Source organism: Enhydra lutris, unplaced genomic scaffold, assembly GCF_002288905.1.
Source record: "Enhydra lutris kenyoni isolate GAN:26980312 unplaced genomic scaffold, ASM228890v2 scaffoldscaffold13, whole genome shotgun sequence".
NCBI classification, from domain to species: Eukaryota; Metazoa; Chordata; class Mammalia; order Carnivora; family Mustelidae; genus Enhydra; species Enhydra lutris.
In genome coordinates, this window is record NW_019154097.1 from 55,630,000 (window position 1) to 55,649,670 (window position 19,671).

At 52.1% G+C, this 19,671-nt stretch overlaps 1 protein-coding gene and 1 non-coding gene across 3 annotated transcripts in view; both read right to left on the reverse strand.

Moving 5' to 3' along the window:
• Positions 1-715: 715 nt before the first annotated feature.
• The window catches only part of LOC111145737 (Sad1 and UNC84 domain containing 1), a 41,137-nt gene continuing 22,181 nt past the window's right edge, over positions 716-19,671 (reverse strand). The window contains exons 11-22 of one of the 2 annotated variants that reach the window (XM_022500902.1): positions 19,052-19,110; positions 18,768-18,913; positions 18,096-18,335; positions 15,252-15,338; positions 14,033-14,076; positions 12,678-12,813; positions 11,228-11,482; positions 10,687-10,771; positions 7,696-7,811; positions 4,618-4,785; positions 2,787-2,879; positions 716-2,416 (exon numbers count right to left, since the gene is read on the reverse strand). In XM_022500902.1, coding sequence (XP_022356610.1) covers positions 2,303-2,416; positions 2,787-2,879; positions 4,618-4,785; positions 7,696-7,811; positions 10,687-10,771; positions 11,228-11,482; positions 12,678-12,813; positions 14,033-14,076; positions 15,252-15,338; positions 18,096-18,335; positions 18,768-18,913; positions 19,052-19,110 — 1,543 coding nt within the window. In that variant the 3' untranslated portion in view covers positions 716-2,302. The remainder of the gene's footprint in view (positions 2,417-2,786; positions 2,880-4,617; positions 4,786-7,695; positions 7,812-10,686; positions 10,772-11,227; positions 11,483-12,677; positions 12,814-14,032; positions 14,077-15,251; positions 15,339-18,095; positions 18,336-18,767; positions 18,914-19,051; positions 19,111-19,671) is intronic. The other variant, XM_022500903.1, reaches the window with a different exon arrangement.
• Positions 14,333-14,405, reverse strand: TRNAK-CUU. The gene has a single exon. It is a non-coding gene; the product is annotated as a tRNA-Lys (tRNA).

Here is a 19,671-nt window from a genome sequence, read left to right on the forward strand (position 1 = left end):
AGCAGACTCTTCGCTGAACAGGGTTCCTGATGCGGGGCTGGATCCCAGGACCTGAGCCGAAGGCAGACGCTTCACCCACGGAGCCACCCAGGTGCCCCAGTAGGGCTGTTTTTTTTTTTATTTTTTATTTAACAAGCTCGTTATGGATAGGCGATGTCCAAGATCCGTTCCATAACCACAACAAGGGAGACAGGAAAGAGTAGGCTGAGTCCGCCATCACCTGTGTGAGCAGTGACGGAGGAGGATACGCACATTTTTACTAGTGGGCAGAGGGGTATACAGAAGTATGGAAACAACGTGGGAATGCTCGTTGCCCCTGAAAATCCACTGTCGGGGTGGAAGGAGCAAGGCTGGACTGGGCCCCAGGCTGTCCTGGCCTCCAGGGTCCCTTCCAGACTCACGGTGCTCCCCTGTCGCAGCCTGAAGGACAGGCACCTGGTCCTTGCTCACCAGTGAGTCTTATTTCAGTGACCCTCACACAGTGTTTACTCAATGCACCAACCCCCAGGGTAGGCTTGAAAATGAGCTTGTGTCCCACACCTGCCTTCAGTAGCAGTCGCCCTGATGACATGTTAGAGGGCGGCTGACCTAGAACCCCAGAATGCAGAGGCCCCAGGAATATGCAAATGCACTAGTCCTGCCCCCACCCGCCCAGGGGCAGGAACAAGGCAAACAGAAGAAAGAGTTTATTCTTCACTGGAAACATCACATGCACTTTTAAAAATTTAAACTCTTTATTTAAACATTTCAATAGCATCTTATCAATTTGGTGGCAGCAAAAGCAGCACTACCAAAGACAAGTATTTTGAAAAGCATTTACAAAAATACCGTGCACAAAGTCCTATTCTGCATCTTTAAAAATAAATATTCAAAATATTTCCACCCCAACTCCCAAATTTAGTTTTATATAGGAAATTTTGACTTATATATTTATCCTGTAATATCTGAAACATCTGTATACATTTTATCCAACTAAACTGCATAGGCATTATTGAATCCCAATTCTAAGAGTGAAAAAAAAATGCTACTGTATGGAGTTGAGGACAGTTGTGCAGTACACATAAAACCCCAGTCAGCACCATCACTTTCTGTTTCTGAAAATACAGTGTTTATGAGAACATGGAAAGAACGGTCTTAACCCATAAAACTTAAATAATTTTTAAAACATCTGTAACACTTTAAGTGCCTTGCAAATATCTCATTTATAAAGTCTGCTCAGTAAAATAGTCTAAATATTAAATATTAATTATAAACAAAACAAGTCTCCTAGGAATTGAGAATGGCCGACAGTTGTATTAAGAGGCAAATCCCGACGAAAGCCAGGAAGAAAGTGCCGCCGTAAGAAAAATTATAAACCTACAACGTAATGGTGAATTTACCACACCGGACAGTGTCCTTGGAGAACCATCAGAAGAGTAAAAACTGAAGATTCTGAAAGACTGGGAGCACATTAGTGTTCAACTTTGCAGCAAGATTTAAAACAAAACCTGATGACATCCCCAAGGTTGGATTTCTGGGCTCCTACAGACATTGTGAGGTCCAACTCAAGGGTGGCCCCAAAGGGCGGAGATTTGCTGAGACCTGAGCCCTCTGTTCCAGCACTGGCTGAGATCCAGACCACCACCCTTCTCAATCAGACCCACTTCAAGCCCAACCAACCCAACAAACCAACCCATCCCGGATTCTGAACAGAAACAACACATCCAGGCCTGACTCTGAAAGTCTTTCTCAAGCAGGAGCAAACTAAGTAGAAAAAATTATTCCCTTCCTCCACCTGGGAACTTTAACTACTGGTGCTGAATAAAGAAGCAGCCCTCTCCTAAAGGAAAGGAGTTCAGAACTCTGAAATTTGGTGACGTTTTTCCCTGAAAGAAATGTGTGCTGGATGGAACAGATGAAACAGGTCTGCCCCCAAAGTCCTTTAGACGGGCCAGTGAAAGGCTAAATATCAAACCTTCACGAACACTTTGACCTTTAACTTCACTCGCTCTGTTCCTGATGCCGAGAGTATACAAGTATCAAGAGCTTTCTGTTCAAAAACAAACCCCCAGAACAACTACGCATTCCGCCGGATTCCCGCAGAGACGGGCCGTGGCCAGCGGGTCTCGGGGAAGCCAGGCGTTCGCCAGGCAGGGTTTCCTGCGGACAGAGGAGCGAGCCAGGCGTCAGCCCCCACTGGCAGTGGGCGGTGTTTATTGAGGGTGGCGTCCTCCCGGTGCTCCACGTGCCCGGTTCAGGAAGGGCTCCAGTGTTTGAGGCTGTCCCCGTATATACAAAATGTACAAGAGCCACAGGAGGGTCTCTACTTGACCGGCTCTCCATGAACTCTGAACCGATAGAGACACGTGTACTCAGGATGGCCCCAGTTGGAGAGAATCCGAAGCTCCACTATCTGGAAAGCTCCGTCAGGTCTCTTCTGAAATGGAAAGGGGAGGGGAAACACCTGATTCACAGTAACAGCCCAGGCCCAGTCACTTCTCCAACTCTGCCATCCGACAGGAAGTAGCCATGTGGGAAATTCAGTGTCCGTGTCAACTCCGTCATCTATCATCAGACACAGAGCTCAGGGAAACGGACTCCTCACAAGCCACAGATTTACTTTCAGCGTCAAAAACAGGACGCCTGTGTGCAGAGCAAAATATACACTACAAAGGCTCGTTTGGGAAGAACTAGGAAGCTCAGATTCCAGTCTCCTCCGGCGCTGACGCCCACGTGCACCCCGGCAGCTCTCCTGCCCACCGGACAGAAGGAACCTACAGGCCCCCAGGAGCAGTGCAAGTTCTTACCAGAACGTGGAACATCTGGAGTGACTCCCCTTCCTGATCATACACGAACTGTCCCAGAAGCTGCCCTTCCTCTTGGTATTCATTGTCTAATCCCTGAAACCAAAACCAGATAGTCATCAAATAAAGGAAAAAGGACACTGCCGTTCGTTAGGATGGGAGGAGGCAAGCATCACTATGGTCTTCCCCAGAAGTCCTGTCAAATGCTCTGCACTGTGTTAAGGGCTTCACATAATCACGGCAGCCCCGTGAGGCAGCTGTTACGCCTCCTGTCACACAGGTAGGCAAGACCACACCACAACTGGCGAGCTAACGAAAGACATGGGACTGAATGTCCAACCGCACAGACCCCACCGTCACCCAGTGGCTCACAGTGCCCTCAATGCCCCAAGTGGAACTTGAGGAGCCTGGAAAAAGGACAGCGGGCCACCTCACACCAAGAACAGACGGGGGTGCCGGGGGCTGGTGTGCAGTGGGGGCAGAGTCTCCATCAGGGAAGATGAGCAGGTTCTGTGAGGGAGAGCCGTGTGAAGGAACTTTGTCCAGGGAACTACATGCTTCAGACAGGGAAGGCGGGGCTGTGCTGTGTGTGTTGCCACAAGAAGGAAGTCACCAATAGGAAACAGAGGTGACTGCTAGAGTGCGTCATCACGGGGAAGGACTGCCTGGTGTGGGATGCATGGAGGCAACAATGGGCCATGGGCACATGTGGCCAAATGCAGAATCGAGACCGACACCGGGAAGTGCGTCTGTACATGACCCCTGACTAGCGTTTCTGTACAAAGTAGCTCAGGTATGCATGAGGAAGCTAAGATCCCAAAGGATAAATGAATAAAAACGAAATGGACATACAAAAAACAAAGGAAAGTACGTGTGAAATGCACAGCAACACTGATGAAATATGCGGTTTTCACCTGTCAAGTTAGCAGAGATTAGAATAAGAGGGCACAGGGAGGTCAGTGCTGGTCACCCGCCCGCAGCAAGGGGTCAGGGGCCCTGCAGATGCTCATGCCCTGCCTGCCCCCTCTGCAGTGAGGGACGCAGGGCTGTGAGCGCCTGGTCTGAGGGAGTGAGGGAGAGCTCAAGTCACAGCGGGCAAACTGGAGAGATACACCCGGGTTTAGCTACAAAATGGTATTTTGTGCTATTTAAAGATATGTGCAAAGAGTTAATGCCATCAGGACACCTGGGTGGCTCAGTCAGTTAAGGGTCTAGTCGGTTAAGGAGCCTGTGGCTCAGGTCATAATCTCAGGGTCCTTGGGATCGAGCCCTGCATCGGGCACCCTGCACAGCAGGGAGTCTGTTTCTCCCTTTCCCTCTGCTTGCTGCTCCCCTGCTCTGTGCATTCTCTATCAAATAAAATCTTAAAAAAAAAAAAAAGTTAATTGCCATCAAAAAGTATCTATGGGAAGTTTGGTTTTTTACACCAAGAAACAGAATTTTATGAACAGTGTTTTCTTGACTGTATTTTTGAGAGAGAAAGGAGAGAGCAGAAAATACGCAGCATGAACAATGGCTTTTCTGGGGGCTCTTTTTTCAACTTGTGTGTGGGAAATGTCCTGTCAACTGAGCAGGAAACAGTATACAGCCCAACGGCCCTACGTTCTCTGGAAACAGAACTCGGCAGGTCCACAGGTTGGGGACAGCAAACACACTCCGTATAAGCTGCCTCCCCAGGGAAGGACTGAGATGGCGCCCTCTGCGTCAGATCTGCTGAGAGCACTGAGGGGCTTGGGGGGGGGGGGGGGGACAGGAGCCAGCCTCTGCCACCGGGCTCATCTCCATGCAGGTCCCAGAGCGGGAGGAGGAGGAGAACGGGAGCCAGCTCACTCACATAGACGGCGAAGTCCTTGGGGGCACTGGTGATGTTGCCCGTGGGCGAGAGCGTCTTCGGTATGTGCTCCAGGGTGAAGGTGGTGGGATGGATCTTCATGGACAGCCGGACCACGAGGTAGCCCTGCGAGCCTCTGAACGCCCAGCAGTTACCTGGATGGATGTCAGGCTAGGGAAGAGGCAGAAGACGACGACTTAGTCCACCTGACCCTTGATCCATGTGGGAGCCGGAGCACTGACCCTCCCTGCACTGTGAGAACTCCATCTGGAACTTCTGACTCCCTACACACTTAACCAGTAACAGCCCACAGGTGACCAGAAGCCTCACCTATCACAGGAGGTCAATCAACACATGGCATAGACGCAAGTGATCTGCTGTATTCTTACAATGACATAAGCTGAAGGAAATCGTAAGGAAGAGGAAACCTACTGTTGACAACATTTTGTTTATAAACACACACCTGCCTGAAGGGTGGCTGCTCAGCTCAAACCCCCTTGTGAAGGGTCAAATGCAGGGATACGAGCTCTTTAGAATGCACCTGACATTTTAAAACTTGAAATACAGAAACACAAAAACAATAATAACACGAAAGACTTTTTGCAAAGTAAAAAAACCACGATAAGCAAAATGAAACGACAAACTGGGGAAAGGCATGTGCAGCTTGAGCCCCAGAGGGGGGCTGTCTCCAGTACGGGAGTGAGCCTCCCAACATTTACGACAGCCGGCACCTTCAACAAAACTGGGCGAGGCAAGCATATTTTAAGAAAAGTAAATTTACATGGTCCTCAAACATATGAAAAGGTGCTCCACCTACAGAGTAACAAGAGAAATACACACTTAAGCCACAGATACCGTCCTTTCTCACCAAAAAAATCAACAGTAACACTGGGATCCGTGGAACCCCGCATGCTAACGGCTGGTCAGTACGCACAACATACCCCCTTAAGGAGCATCATTTGGCAATAGCCCGCAGAGCTCCTCGCCCACTGACCCTCTGACCCAGCAGTCCCCTGCTATCCCTAAGATACACTGGCAAAAACAAAAAATCACAGGCATGGGCGCCTGTGCGGCTCAGTCGGTTAAGCATCTGCCTTCGGCACAGGTCATGATCCGAGTCCTGGGATTGAATCCCGCATGGGGCTCCCTGCTCCGTGGGGAGCCCGCTTCTCCCTCTGACCTTCCCCCGTCATGCTCTCTCTCTCAAATAAATAAACAAAACCTTTAAGAAAAAAAAACAAAATGACAGGCGTGGGGTATTTTGTTGGGAGAGGACTTTTAACAGCCAGAGAGGAGCCACCATGCCTATTGCCAGGCTAGCTGAGTGTGCGGTGCTGACCAGAGCACGCCACGTGCACATGTGCGCTCCCAATGCAGAACAGGCAGGGAAGGGGCAGGGGCGTGGTGATCCCTCTGCCAGACGCTTACACTTGTAAGTCATTCTTGGTGGATCCTTTGTTCTCACCATGCAGCCTTTCTGCCTGCCCTGTGAAAATGATCTAGGCCCTCCAGGGTTACGCTCTGTCCCCAGATGGCGCTGCAGGGACACTGCAGATCCCCTGGGCACCCCTCTGGGCGTTGTTGACAGCAAAGTGCCTCCAGGAGTCCCCTCCCTGGGAACAGTTTCCCCAGCACCGTGGAGACTGGGCTTCGCATGGGTTCCCAGGGAGTGGCACCATTCAGTGAGCCCCGGCTGTGCCCTCTACAAAAAGGATTGGGCCTGAGCCCCAGGAGAGCTGGGGAGCAGTTTCGGACACCCCCACCGGCGCTCGGTCACGGAAGTAGGAGGCAATGCTGTGTCTGCTGTTCCCAGATCCTACAAAAATTCTCTTTACTTCTAAGAAGCCAATCACCTATTCCTCCAATCTCATTCCAGATAATGGTTCCTCCTCTTCAACCCTCCCCGTTCCGGTTCCTTTGGGAGTTCTCCTGACAATGCACTCCCTCGCTCACGCGGCTAACATCTGAATGCCAGCTCCTGGAGACCGCCGGATGCAGTCAGCTCACAGACACAATGCCTCGGGGTCCGTGTGGCATCACGGGGACACCAGGAACATCAAGCCCTCTGCACTGTCTGAGGCCGCCGAGGCGATGCCTGCCTGGGGGTTCCTGTGAGTAGCCGCAAACTGGAGCCGGGGGAGCGATGGCGCTGCCTGGCCGGTGCTCACGCCTGCAGGGAGGCCGCCCATGCACACCCATCACAGCCGGGTTCCCAAGGACCAGAGGAGGCCGACAGCACCAGGGCATCGAAATTTATTTATTTATTTATTTTTTTATTTATTAAGGATTTTATTTATTTATTTGACAGACAGAGACCACAAGTAGGCAAAGAGGCAGGCAGAGAGAGGAAGGAAGCAGGCTCCCTGCTGAGGAGAGAGCCCGATATGGGGCTCGATCCCACGACCCCGGGATCACGACCTGAGCCGAAGGCAGAGGCTTTAACCCACTGAGCCACCCAGGCGCCCCATGGGCATCAAAATTTTAAGTTAACTGATACTTCACGGTCAGATGAATTAGTAAACTCTTGTTTTCAAAGAAAAGGACAACCACCGTGGGGATATTTCACACAAGAGGAATTGTCTGACTCTTCTTCAGAACGGTCACACTAGGCAGCACTTTAGGAAACAAACGTACACAGGTGACGATGTGAGTCCTTCCTCCCCAGCCTCTGTAACTGCCTATGTGACACGAGCCTCTTGCAGCAGCTGTGCAGCCCATGGGTGGCCCCGGAGGCCCCGAGGGAGCGTGGGCAGCCCCACCAGCTGGTGTGAGCCAGGTGCCACACACAGTGGCGCAGGGGAGGGGTCTCCACCCACTCTGCCCCTTCAACAAGCAGGGAAGCACAACCCGCCTCAGCAGGGACCCCTGCGGCCGTCAGCGGGGCCGGGCCGTGCTGCAGGTATGCACCGGAGGGACAAGGGTGCTGGCACCTTCCCACGGGTGTGCGGACCCCCAGAGCTAAGCCCTCGGGCTAGCAGCCCCCCGCAGGGACACACGCCATGCCACACTCACGGGCGGCCACAGAGCAGCTCCTGGCTACCCCCCGCAACACAGGGGAGGGGCAGCCAGATCGGGACTCACCTGGATCACGACGCGCGGGGACTGTGAGAAATACCAGAGCGGGATCCCGAAGAGGCTGATGAGCGCAGTCTTGGTCTCATATGTCTCAGAGCAGCGCGTGCTCAGGATGCTCCCACCTTAAAACAAGATTCAGAGCAGCCTCAGTGTCTGCGCCCACCCCCGACCCCCGGCCCCCAACCCAGAGCCACCTCAGCATCTGAGCCAACCCCTGAACCCCAGCCCCCGACCCAAAGCCACCTCGGTGTCTGCGCTGATCCCCAACCCCCAGCCGATGACCCAGAGCCACCTCAGCGTTCTACGTTGACCCCTGACCCCCAGGCCCTAACCCCTGACTCCTGGCCACTGATTCCTGGCCCCCAACCCAGAGCCGCCTCAGCAACCTCCGACCCCGGGCCCTGACCCTTGGGCAGGGGTCTACCCCCTGTAGGGACCACCCGGCAGGGTTCGCTGCAACAGCTGAACGTTCTCAAGCTTCCACTTTGACAAACAGCAGTTGACTTCACGGTCAGCCCAGCCTCACATGGACATCTCCCAAGTTTGGGGGACACAGGCGCCACCCTCAAAGCAGCAGCCTTTCTGCCACTCTAGCAGCGGTGACTCAGAATGTGCTTCCGTGCCTCTCACTAGAGAAAGAGCAGGGGCACCTGGGTGGCTCAGTGGGTTGGGCCGCTGCCTTTGGCTCGGGTCATGATCTCAGGGTCCTGGGATCGAGTCCCGCATTGGGCTCTGCTCAGCGGGGAGCCTGCTTCCCTCTCCCTCTCTCTCTGCCTGCCTCTCTGCCTACTTGTGATCTCTGTCAAATAAATGAATAAAACCTTTAAAAAGAAAAAAAAAAAAAAAAAAAAAAAAAAAAAAAGAGCAGCGGTTCCGACAGGCACTGTGGTTCCCTGATAGGTGTGTGTCATCAGAGGGCCAACCGTCCCCAGCATGACAACGGGCAGACCTCAGCGGCTGCTTGGGAGGGCCGGGGTTGGGGGCCACGTCTGCTAACCTCACAGGTCCAGGGCTCTATCTGGGGTGACCTAAGTATTCCGGAACGACTACACTGAAAACCACTGAATCCCAATGCTCAAACAGGGTGAAGATTAGCTTATGTAAATTCTATCTCCATTAAAAAGAAAAACAAAACGAAACAAAAAATATATCCAATTGGCCCCTCAACAGGAAATCAGGCAGACAGGGTGCTGGTGCCATGACAAGATAGTGTGGGAAGCAACAACAAATACTCGAAGAAAAAATAGTATAAAATAAAAGCTGCTGAGAAGTTTGTATTCCAGGCGGGGGGACTGCCAAGGTGGGGGGCCCATCAAAGCTCCCCACAAAGGCAGTTGTGGGGCTGCAATCCGACTCTTCCTCTGATCGTGAGCCAGCAGAACCAGGAATTTAAACAAATCAAGACGGCTTGGACCTTGCTGATCAACAGACCTGAACTTCTGAACCTCTTGATTACCTTTTTAAATGTTCTAGCCTCATTTAAGTAATAAAAAAAAAAATTGGCATCCTTAAATATGGACCCCATAAAAAACAGTCCTTTAACTTATAGAGTCAACGAATGCCCTGAGTAATGACAGACCCTTCGGTTCAGCATCACCAAAATTACCACAATTCTACAGGATGTACAAGTCTGTCAGGATCAGCTATGCTCCCGAGAAAACAATGACCCAGCTCAATGGTTAGAACAGCATTTGATGTCTCTGAATTGAAATGGTTTCTTCATAAATCACTACATTTCAAAAATGTGTAATTAAAATCACTTAATATTCTAAAAAAGTCATTCTCCACAAAATATACGCTGACAACAGTTCAGAGCCTTCCTGACTTGGGGATGCTGGTAGGGCAAGGGGGTCGCACGCAGTGGAGCCTCAGGCCATCGAAGGGCCTGCAGGGACCAGTTCCTGACCAGGGGCATCATACGGATTGCCACACTGGCGGGGGAGAATAAACCAAGTCACAGCTGCCCTACAGGGCTCTCTGACCCTTTCATCAGCTACCATGCATCAAGAACCTCCTTTCTCTGAGAAAATGCTGGTTCACTAGCCGTTGATCTTCAAGTCCTAAATTTTAAAAACTCAGAAAACCACAATTTTCGGTGACACAGATGGTAGACACCAAAACCTCCCCTAAACATACGTGATGTCCCTTGGAGCCTTCACCCCTCATGAAGTAGGGACATTCACCCATTTCCTCAAAGAAACGCTCCGCTCCCATGCTTGATCCCGGGGCACCATCCCAAACATCACCAAAGGGGCAGGTGACAGAAGACATGTGGACCACAACGCTTCCCTACAGCGCCATTCTGGTGGCTCACACACACCTGGCCCAGAGGATGGAGGCCCAAGCCCGGTGCCTTACCACTTGCCCCAACTTAACAGACCGCCACGTTCCCTTCATGTCTCTGCAGAACTCAAACAGCACCCCCACAGCTCTGCTCATGGTGAGGTATCACAGGCAGCCTTCTGTCTGCCACCCGTTGCTCCCATGGAGGGAAGGCTCCCACGGGGCTGGTCCCAGTGTGCAGCAGGCATGAACCCGCCGCTCACTGGACACCTGGAGGGACATGTGCTCACGCCCAAGCGCTCTGGGAAATAGTCTGAGAACTGCTATTCTAGCGTCTGTTATGGCACTTCTACACTTCAATTAAAAAAAAAGAGAAATCACACTTGACCCCACGCCAGATCATAAACAACCAATGCTTCTGCGTCAGGAAACTCTGATATACCCAGAAGAACCCAAAAGTTTTCAAATGCCCCCAGCCTGGGATTCTACTGATGCAAGGAATTACACGGGCTTCTGCCAACCTATGTGAGAGCCACACAGGTCACCAGCAGCTTGTCCACGGGAGAGGCTGACAGTTCCCTAGATGGAGAGCGCGAGGGGCGTCCCTGGAATGATGCTCTTTCTCAGCATCAGCTTCCAGACTGCCTATGAGTGGGGCAGGAAGCAGCTGGCCACCAGGTGACCGTTGTACTCAGTAAGCAGGAGCTTACTCACCGCCAGACTCCAGAGCGAAGTCCACCATGCCAGTCTTATCCTGGGAATACAGCTTTAAAGCGTTGTTGACAATGATGCGTGCTTGCTGGGCGGAGCCAAGGGCACCGTGGGGAAGACAAGACTCAGCGTTAATGGGAAAATGAAGGCCAGACGTTTCCTTCAAGAACACATTTTCAGTTAATTGTATTTGGGAGCAATAGGGTTGGGGGGTTCAGTCCTGTGCCCCCACTGCAGGGGCCTTCGTATGGACGTGGGACAGGGCTGCCCTGTCACCCAGGGCTCACACAGCCACAACAATCCTAAGTGGGAGAATCTGTGGGTTCCCCAGAGTAAAGCAAGGACTAGGGTCTGGGACAGCAGCTCAGCACCGCGCTCCTGGGCAATTTCTGTGACTGCAGCTGCTCTACAGCCGCCCAGGTGGACGGGATCTCTGGAATGCGAGCAGCTGGGTCCCAGCCACGGGGCTGTACTGAGCGCCCATGGCGTCACCGCCCCAGCTCGGGCACAACACGCACGGCACCCCAGTCTCCTACGCACTCACCGCCTCCGTGATTCCCGAAACCCCTGCCTCCTTGGCAACAGACACCACAGTTTCAGAATCCGGAACCTGCTTCGTCACGGAGATGTAGTGCGTAATGTTCTTCAGGATCTGCAGCTCCAAATCCCGTAACAGAGCCTGTAGGTCGTCCCTGCTCACGAACCGAGAAGACAGCGCCCGCAGCAGCCAGTCTGGGGAACCGCCCTGCTCCCTGTCCGAGAACAGGAGTCTGACGGTTTCTCGGACCTGGGCATCTACCTAGGAAAACCACACGCAAGCAGAACGTGAAGTAACTGTTCTAACAAAATCCTCAACACTCCTCTCCCGTCACCTGAACACCTCGAAACTCTCACAAGGCTTCTCAAACATCCATCCTGTAACTGCGACAACTCTCCTGCTTCACAGTTTGAGAACCGCTCCAGAAATGCTGGGTTACAGACAACGGGAACAGAAGAGCACCCGGGGAGCTGAGGTGAGAGAGGCTCTGTCCACCTCATCAGCAGGTGTTCAGCGCAGGACACCCCGGAGGTTGGTGCGGAGACAGGGGAGCCCCTGGTCTTTGAACTCGGGCCGGCGAGGAAATAGCCACACCAGCAACTGAGGTGTTACTTCACGTACGCTAACAACGCCCTTGAGCGTCATTTCCACACCCCCTGTCGCTCGGCACAAGAGACATGCAGGGGAGAAATAACGCAGGGAGGCCCAGCCCGGCCCCTCAGAGCTCCAGGGCATCGCACACCACGGACACCCCACTATGCCCTCCCCATCCCCGCCTGCCAGCGCTTCCACTTCTGCTGGGGGAGCCCCGAGAGTATGGCTGCTACTGGCTAAGAGTGTGCATCTTCTTAACTGCTCGGCACCCCTCGACGGCCCACCCCCAAAATGCTGCTGGTGCTCACGCCGCTGCCAGGCCAGCCCGGGAGCCCTGTCCTTCTCCTCGCAAATGCCGTCAGGGGAATGCTTCCTCCACGTCCCCACTGTCCCCTCTCCTGGCGACTTCAGGAGCTCTCTGCTGGGCGGAAATCAGTGTCCCACCTGTGTCGGAATTCCTCTTTCCCAACCCGCCAATCCGCCTCTGCCTCGCGATGACATCTGCCGTGCGAACCTTCATGGCTGCGTTTGCACGCAGCTGTTCACGTACGAACGTACGGACTTTTTCTCTGTATGGGTGGCGTGGGCCCAACGCGCCCGACACGCGACCCCACGAGGCAGAGGCAGCGTGACCCCGCCGGACTGGCACGTGGCCATGTGCATGTGAAGAAGCGTGGTAAGCAGCACAGGGAAGCGTTCACGAGTTACAGGAAATCCCAGGAGAGCTATTCACTACTTTATCTCCGATGTTTAAACACTTCATATGTAAGAAGATAAAGGTTCTAGAGAAAGTTGAAATCAACTTAATAAACCTAAACTTCAAGAGTTCTTCTCCTTTCTGTGAGAAGACTTTCCAACTTGCCTTTCCGTGGATGCTGCGGACCTCCTCACAGCTGCTTTTCAGATGCTGCCAACTGGACAGTTCGGACTTCAGCCGACCGAGCTCCAGCTCCAGGTGCGTGACCACAGAAAGGAGGCGCTGCTCTTCCTCAGCGCCGCTGGTCAGTGCACGGGAGGAGGAGAGAAGTCCGCTGTCAGCAGTCACGCATGCGTCAACGTGGCTACAGACTCACGGCGGGGACCAGCGCCACCAGACCAGTCGAGAATACACCCACCTCCACCTGTCCCACCTTAACGTGGACACCAACCATCAGCTTCGAGTCAGAGCCCACAGAGACCCCGCCCCTGCCAGTCCACGCAGTGTGTCCAAGCACCCCGTTCGTGTCCAGTCACGCACCCGCAGAAATGAGACAATATTTATCAATAATCACCATAAAGTTGAATATGAAACTTTCAAGCTAATGGAACAGATAACTGAATTAAAAATGTATGGCTTCAGTTTAATAATTCCATTTTATATAGGAATTACACATTATGACGCAATATATTGCAATATTATTTTTTTTAATAAGTCAGTGTAGTTGATGAGACACCAATAATTCATTCCTCAAAAAAGCAGACTTCAGGATAAACCTTTTAGGATCTGTGTGTCAGCATACCAACACACCTATTTATGGCAGTAAAGGGTCTGGAAGGGAGTAAGATGTATTAACACTCAAAATCTATCCCTCAGGAAGGATACATGGGACTTGCAGTAACATAGGGTCTCTAACACACACAGGAGCCAGAGATGGGATGGTGCTTAGTTAAAGCTCATGTCTGGTCTGAGCAGAGCTGCAGGAAACCCTAGAGCAATAGGAAACCCTAGAGCAACAGGAGAGGACAGGTGTCCCATCTAGACACACATGGCGGGGGTTGCAGAGAGTCCATCTCAATAAAATGAGAGGTGTGGGGAAAGGTGCGGTGAGTGAATCGAGGAAAGGGCAAGGCCACACTTCCAGGAGAATTCAGGGGGATGGACAAAAGCAGCCCACGTACCACACCCCCAGGAAACCATCAGGGACAGGAGGGTCACTCAGATTGCCAAAAACAAAGGTCATGGGCGCACAGAGCCACACACATGCTTGAACAGCTGCCGTGACACCGAGCCCAGGTGCAGACGTCTGCCCGCACCAGGGTCCTGGCCTGGCTCTGAGAGCACCCTGGTAGTAAGGCTCTTGGTCCTCGGGTGGCACCAAGGGCCACCCAGAAAGACACAGCTGGGAGCATGTCCACCAGAAAGCCCAGAACGCACGGTGCACACAGCGCCCCCTCAGGGACGTCTGCTGCGTTCACACAAACACAAGACCGGTATTAACTCATCTGAAAGTAGCCTACCTAGCTGTTCTCAGCTTGGTCTGTTCTAGTTCCTTCTGGATGGCCTAAAAAGTATGAGAAAGAACTGTTTAAACAGGAGCTATATACCAACATTTCATAAATCACACACTTAACATTATTTCTATATGGAACTACATGTATTTACCCGTGACTTTTTCTCCCTTTAGTTCAAAGCCCAGACCTGCCTGCTGGTTGGAAGGCAAGGGATTTTTACTTTTTCAAAATAAACGTGGGGTTTTTTTTTTGTTGTTTTCTTAAGGATTATACCGTTTTTTTGTTTGTTTTTTTAAGTAATCTCTATACCCAGCATGGGGCTTGAACCCATGACCCCAAGATTAAGAGTCACATGCTCTTCCAACTGAGCCAGCCAGGCATCCCTCAAAATAAACCCTAAGAAGACATAAAAGAAATATTCAGAGAGGTGCAGAAATCACACGAAACACCTTGATGGACATACGAAACGGCAGCTCCTGCAACCAGCACCCAGGCCACAGAGAACACCGGTGGCACCTCTGGGAAGTCGTTTTTGAAAGGGGAAGGACCAGACTGTGACAGAGTCACACATGGAGAGAGGACTCAGGAACAGGGTCTGTTCACAGATGGGGGCTGACACCACCACACCACGTGGGGAAGCCGTGTCCATTCAAACTCCAGCTGAACGAGGTCAGAATCCCCCAGCACAAAACAAAGCAAGGACTACGCTCCTGGCCTCTGGCTTCCTTCTCCAGCCATCCCCTCCCCATTGATACCATAGATCCTGCTGTCAGCGGGTGACTGGGACTCACCTGGTTCCACGTGCAGGAACAGGACAGCTGCCCCAATACCCCCACGCTGCTCCATGTCAGCCCTGAATCCAACATGCCAGAGCACGCCACTATCCCTGTGGCTCAGATCAGTGCAAACATCCCAGCCACCCCCAGCCCCCCACCAATATCTGACAATAACAGTTTTTCCAATAGAAAATTAACACTGTCTAAGGTTCTTGCTCTACAAAGTCTCTCTGCAGGAGGCTGTGTGACCTCAAGGAGAAAAAGGGGCTCAGGCCCCCTTGAAAAGATTCCTTTCTCTTGGAGTCCATGAAAAAGACACCCTTGTGCAAATCGTATGAGCTCCCGGGGTGGAGGCAACACTGAGAAAGCTTTCTCCCCGCAGACTGAGGAGTGCGAGCACACAGACGGATGCAGGTGCCCTCTCACAGAGGGAAGGTCGAGGCGCATACCTCAGACTTCTCCGTCAGCTTTCCAAGAAGGTCTTCTAGGTTGGAGAGGCGCAACTCCTGCTCTTGGCGGACAGTCACAGCGTCACTCTTGGAAAGGAACACAAGTGGGAGTTACGCTGCTTCTACACAGAACCCCAAACACGAGACCGCCTGGTCACAGCCTGGCCTGGCGTCCTCAGGGGGGCCCCTCAGTGTCCACACATCCACCCCTCACCTGAGTGCGCACACACCATGTGGAGAGCCCCCCACGTGAGGGAGGGCAGACACACCTGACCCGCTCTCCGAGCTCACACACAGTGTGCGACACATGACGAGGCTCTAGGAAGGACCCGACCAGAGCACCGCCCCGCAGCACAGTTTCCTACGTGCCTCAAGGGCCTTTCCTAGCACTGAACACACAAGCTACTCCTCCAGCTCGTGAAATAAGAGAGCAACAAGCGTATCAGAGAAGCGAGGGAATTGCTAAAAAACTATGGTTTGCTTAACCTATGCCCAGCCAACTTGTCCAGCAATTCTTAGAAGGGAGAGGCACATGCGGATTGTCAGATACTGTTATGGAGAAGTCACTGCCAACCATCCGCTCAGAAGGCAGGGATGGGCACCGTGCGCCCTGAAGAGACTGAGACCCAGGCCAGAAGATACAGAAACAGAAAGTAATTTGAATCTTTCATTCCTGGAGGTCATGCTTATTAATCAGACCCCATCTCTTCCAAATTATAACCACAATGAATTTATAGAGGCTTACCTAAAAACAAATTAAAAACGAGATAAACCAGAGCACAGGGATGAAGGCTAGCTCGACAGAAAAACCCAGGTCGCTGACACACAGAAAGGGTGGCCACAAACGCCGCCGGGAGCTTCCTCACCGGTGCTGCCCACCACCGAACTCTGCACCACGATGAGAGGGTCCACTCTCTCGGCTGTCCGCCAGTGCAGCTGGGAAGCTAGGCTCCCACTGCCCAGGCAGCTGGCGGCGGGCTCGATGGCGCGGTGCAGATGCGTGGCACCAACACATGCTGGGGTGGGGGGGACCAGTGTGAGCTGAGCGCAGGCCGCTTCAGAAGCCAGCCTGGGATCGAGGGACGCCCGAGACAGGATTAGTGTCATAGGCGCACCTGCGCACAGGAACACACCGGAGAACGGGGTGAGAAGACGACGCTCAAGCTGTACTCAACTAGTCTAATTCAGAACCCAGTTCTAAAGTGAGCCCAGACGGCGTAAGATTTGAGAGTTCACAGAACACGACACAACTGATGCTTGGTTGTTTTTCTTAACCTTCATCTCTTCTCTCTGCACGAGAAAGAAATCACCACAACTGAAGGTTGCCAAGAGAATTAGGATTTCACAGCCGTATCATCCCTGTGGTGGGGACGGTTATTTCAGAATACCTCACCTGAGAAACCCTCCTTAAGATCAACACGTTTCCTGCCGTGACTCTACACTCACCTAGGAAACGTCCCGCCCACAGGGACAGATTTCATGATCGGCCACCTACAACAGTCCAGCTATTTTTTTTTTTTTTTTTTCCCAAACAGCATCTCCCTTGAGATGGATGAGCTTCAACCCTTCCTACTGGTCCAACTTGTCTGCAAAAAACCAGCTAAGTTCCGTTCACCCTTTCCATGTAACAAAGCTGTCAAACAACCAGTAAGAACAGGCCGATCACAACTGTGTCAACTGGATTTGACCAAAGTCATCTCAGTTTGAGGGGCAAGCAGCTAAAAAGCAGCAAAGGCCGAGGAATCAATGCAGGATGCCAAGTGCGCCTTGAGCAGATGCGGGAACTCCACGTATGGCCACCTGGGGCCATGCGGAGAAGGTGCCAGCGTGCCCTGTTCCCTCAGGCCCCTGTGCTAGCAGCACATTACAGTAACAACTACTGATGCGCCTCAGGCCAGACCAGAGTCAAGGGCCATTCATTCACCGTCACAGGGGAGAAGATAGTAACCTGAAAGGTGGGAGGGAAGGTGGTTGTCAGGGGGCAACCGGTCTGGGGACGCTCGGCCTGGGGCCAAGTCTAGCTGAAGGTTCCAGGGACGAGAGACAGGCCTGCTCAAGAGCACGGCAGGACCCAGCTTTGTGCAGGACCTTGGGGAGGCCTGGGAGTCCCCGGGCCGCAGACAGACTGCACCAGGCGGGGGAGGGGGATTGGCAGTTCCCCCTCTACTGTGCTAAGGACAACTGAGGGGGAGGGGCTCTGAGACAAGACACTGAGGGAGAAGCAGGCTGTTCGCGCAACAGGCAACACATATTTTAAAGACTTCCTTCCAACATACCTATATATTGAATAAATACTCATTTTGAAACTTAGGAAAATAAACACCAGTTTTGGGGAAAACTGACAATTCTTTCGTCAAGGATACTAAATAAACAAGACATTTTTTGTTCAGGGTTCCACACAGAACAGCAACTCCTCTGAACTTCGTTACTGTGAGACTGATCACAGATGTGAACATTTCGAATCAGTGTTGCACAAAATGCAAATCAAATCACAGCTGACAGGGAAACTTCACTGAATGAGTAGGTTCAATCCTTTGTCAAAGTAAAATGCGGGTCCGGAGCAACTCACAGACGGCACCAGGACCTGTGGCTCCCAAGAGCAAGCCTCCCACGGCGACTCTATCCCCGATACCCGCTGCTCCCAGCCCCCTGGCCCCCAGCGGGATGCCTACTCCGCCAGTGTTCCTCGGGCTGCAGCTCCCGGTCCCCGGCAAGCATCAGGAAAGGCCCCGGCCCTCGGCACACTGCTCCCAAGAGCCAAAAAGCACAACCACTTGTCACAGCAGCGCCTCTCCTGTTCATCCCCAAACAGAAAGCAAACACTTGAGAACCCCTCAGCATTACCTGAGAGCCCGACAGTCTGTCGGCACCCATTTCCTTCAAGTGCTGCCCTACCACACGCTGAACCAAGGACAGTGTCCCTTCGCTGTCGCCGTCCATCTGGTCCACCCGTGCCTGCAGATGCTGAAGCACAGCAGCCAGTTCTCTAAGCTTCTCGTCGTGGTTGCGACACTGTCCAGACAGCAAGGTCATCTCCCTTTCCACTTCACTCATCCGATGCCAGTGATAAGCCTTGTCTCCCTCCTACAACAGTGAGAGCAAGTCCAGCAGCACAAAGGAGACATCAGGCTTGGCATCAAATAACCTCAGGGCATTTTCAGGCACAGACACAGAGCACAGTATCACAGCAGAATGTCCCTACGACACGTGTGGACATGCTAAAGGACTGGACAGGACAGTGCCCATCCTCAGGGATTTTCCTTACAGGGCAGACTATGGGGGCTTGACTTCCCTTCTTACTTTCTATATTTTCCAAAGTAATACATACTACTATTTTTTAAGTTAATATTAACTAAATGAGATTATTTACCTATGCATTACTTGAACTACCTCAGAACGCTTACGGAGCTATAAAGCTTGCTGATTTGACATTTAACAACACTTTCTGAACCAGGGCGCCTGCTCTCTGCAGAACACAGAAGGGGACGCTGCAGAAGAGGGCTTCTGTGTGGTTACCTCCAGCGGCCGGTGCAGGTGAGACGCGTCTGGTGTGAACGTGCTTTCGGGGCTGCCCACCCACCAGGCTCCGTACGTGCGCATCCAGTTGAGCACAGGCAGGCCTGAGAGGAGGTCCCCCTGGCCATACAGGGACAGACCTGCACCTGAAGGGGACAGGGGCCAACCATATGCGTGTGTCTGGACAAGGCTCTGTGACACATGCACTGAAATGCTAAGTTCTCCCCTCACTGACATCTTCGTGTGCAGATACTCATCACGGAGCTAAGTCAAAGTTTACTTACCTAGTAAAAGTAATAATGGAATGAGCAAGATTAAAAACATGCAGATCGTTCGAAGGCACCTAGGAACAAAAAGAAAAACTTAACTCGGATATAACAGAGTCACCATTCTACTTTATCTCTCTGGGTAATTTTACACAAAAAAACCTCGCCCTTATCTTAAAATGAAAGTCTACAGTATTAGAAATGCAGTTACAATTGCTTTTTTTTTTTTTTAAGTAGGCTCCATACCCAACACGGGACTCGAACTCAGGACCCCGAGATCAAGAGCCTCACGTTCCTCTGACTGAGCCGGCCAGGTGCCCCAGAAACGCAGTTCTGGTGTTATCTACAAGGTCTGCAGGGACCTGTCTATGAAACAGTGTCCTGGCCCACAGTAACAACCAAACACACTCACTAATTGGGGATTTGTACGGCATCGTGCTGGGCACTAAAGGACCTTGGCTACTGGCCCACTATAGTCACTCACCCGGGGCTGGGGGTGTGGGAGCCAGACCCTCCCAATCTGCATAATCCATGACAAAACCCTTAACTCCTATCCACTGGGATTTTAAGAATAACAGCTACCTTTCCTTTCTTACAGGAATAGTTTGAAAAATTACATAAAAACACGAAAACACTTT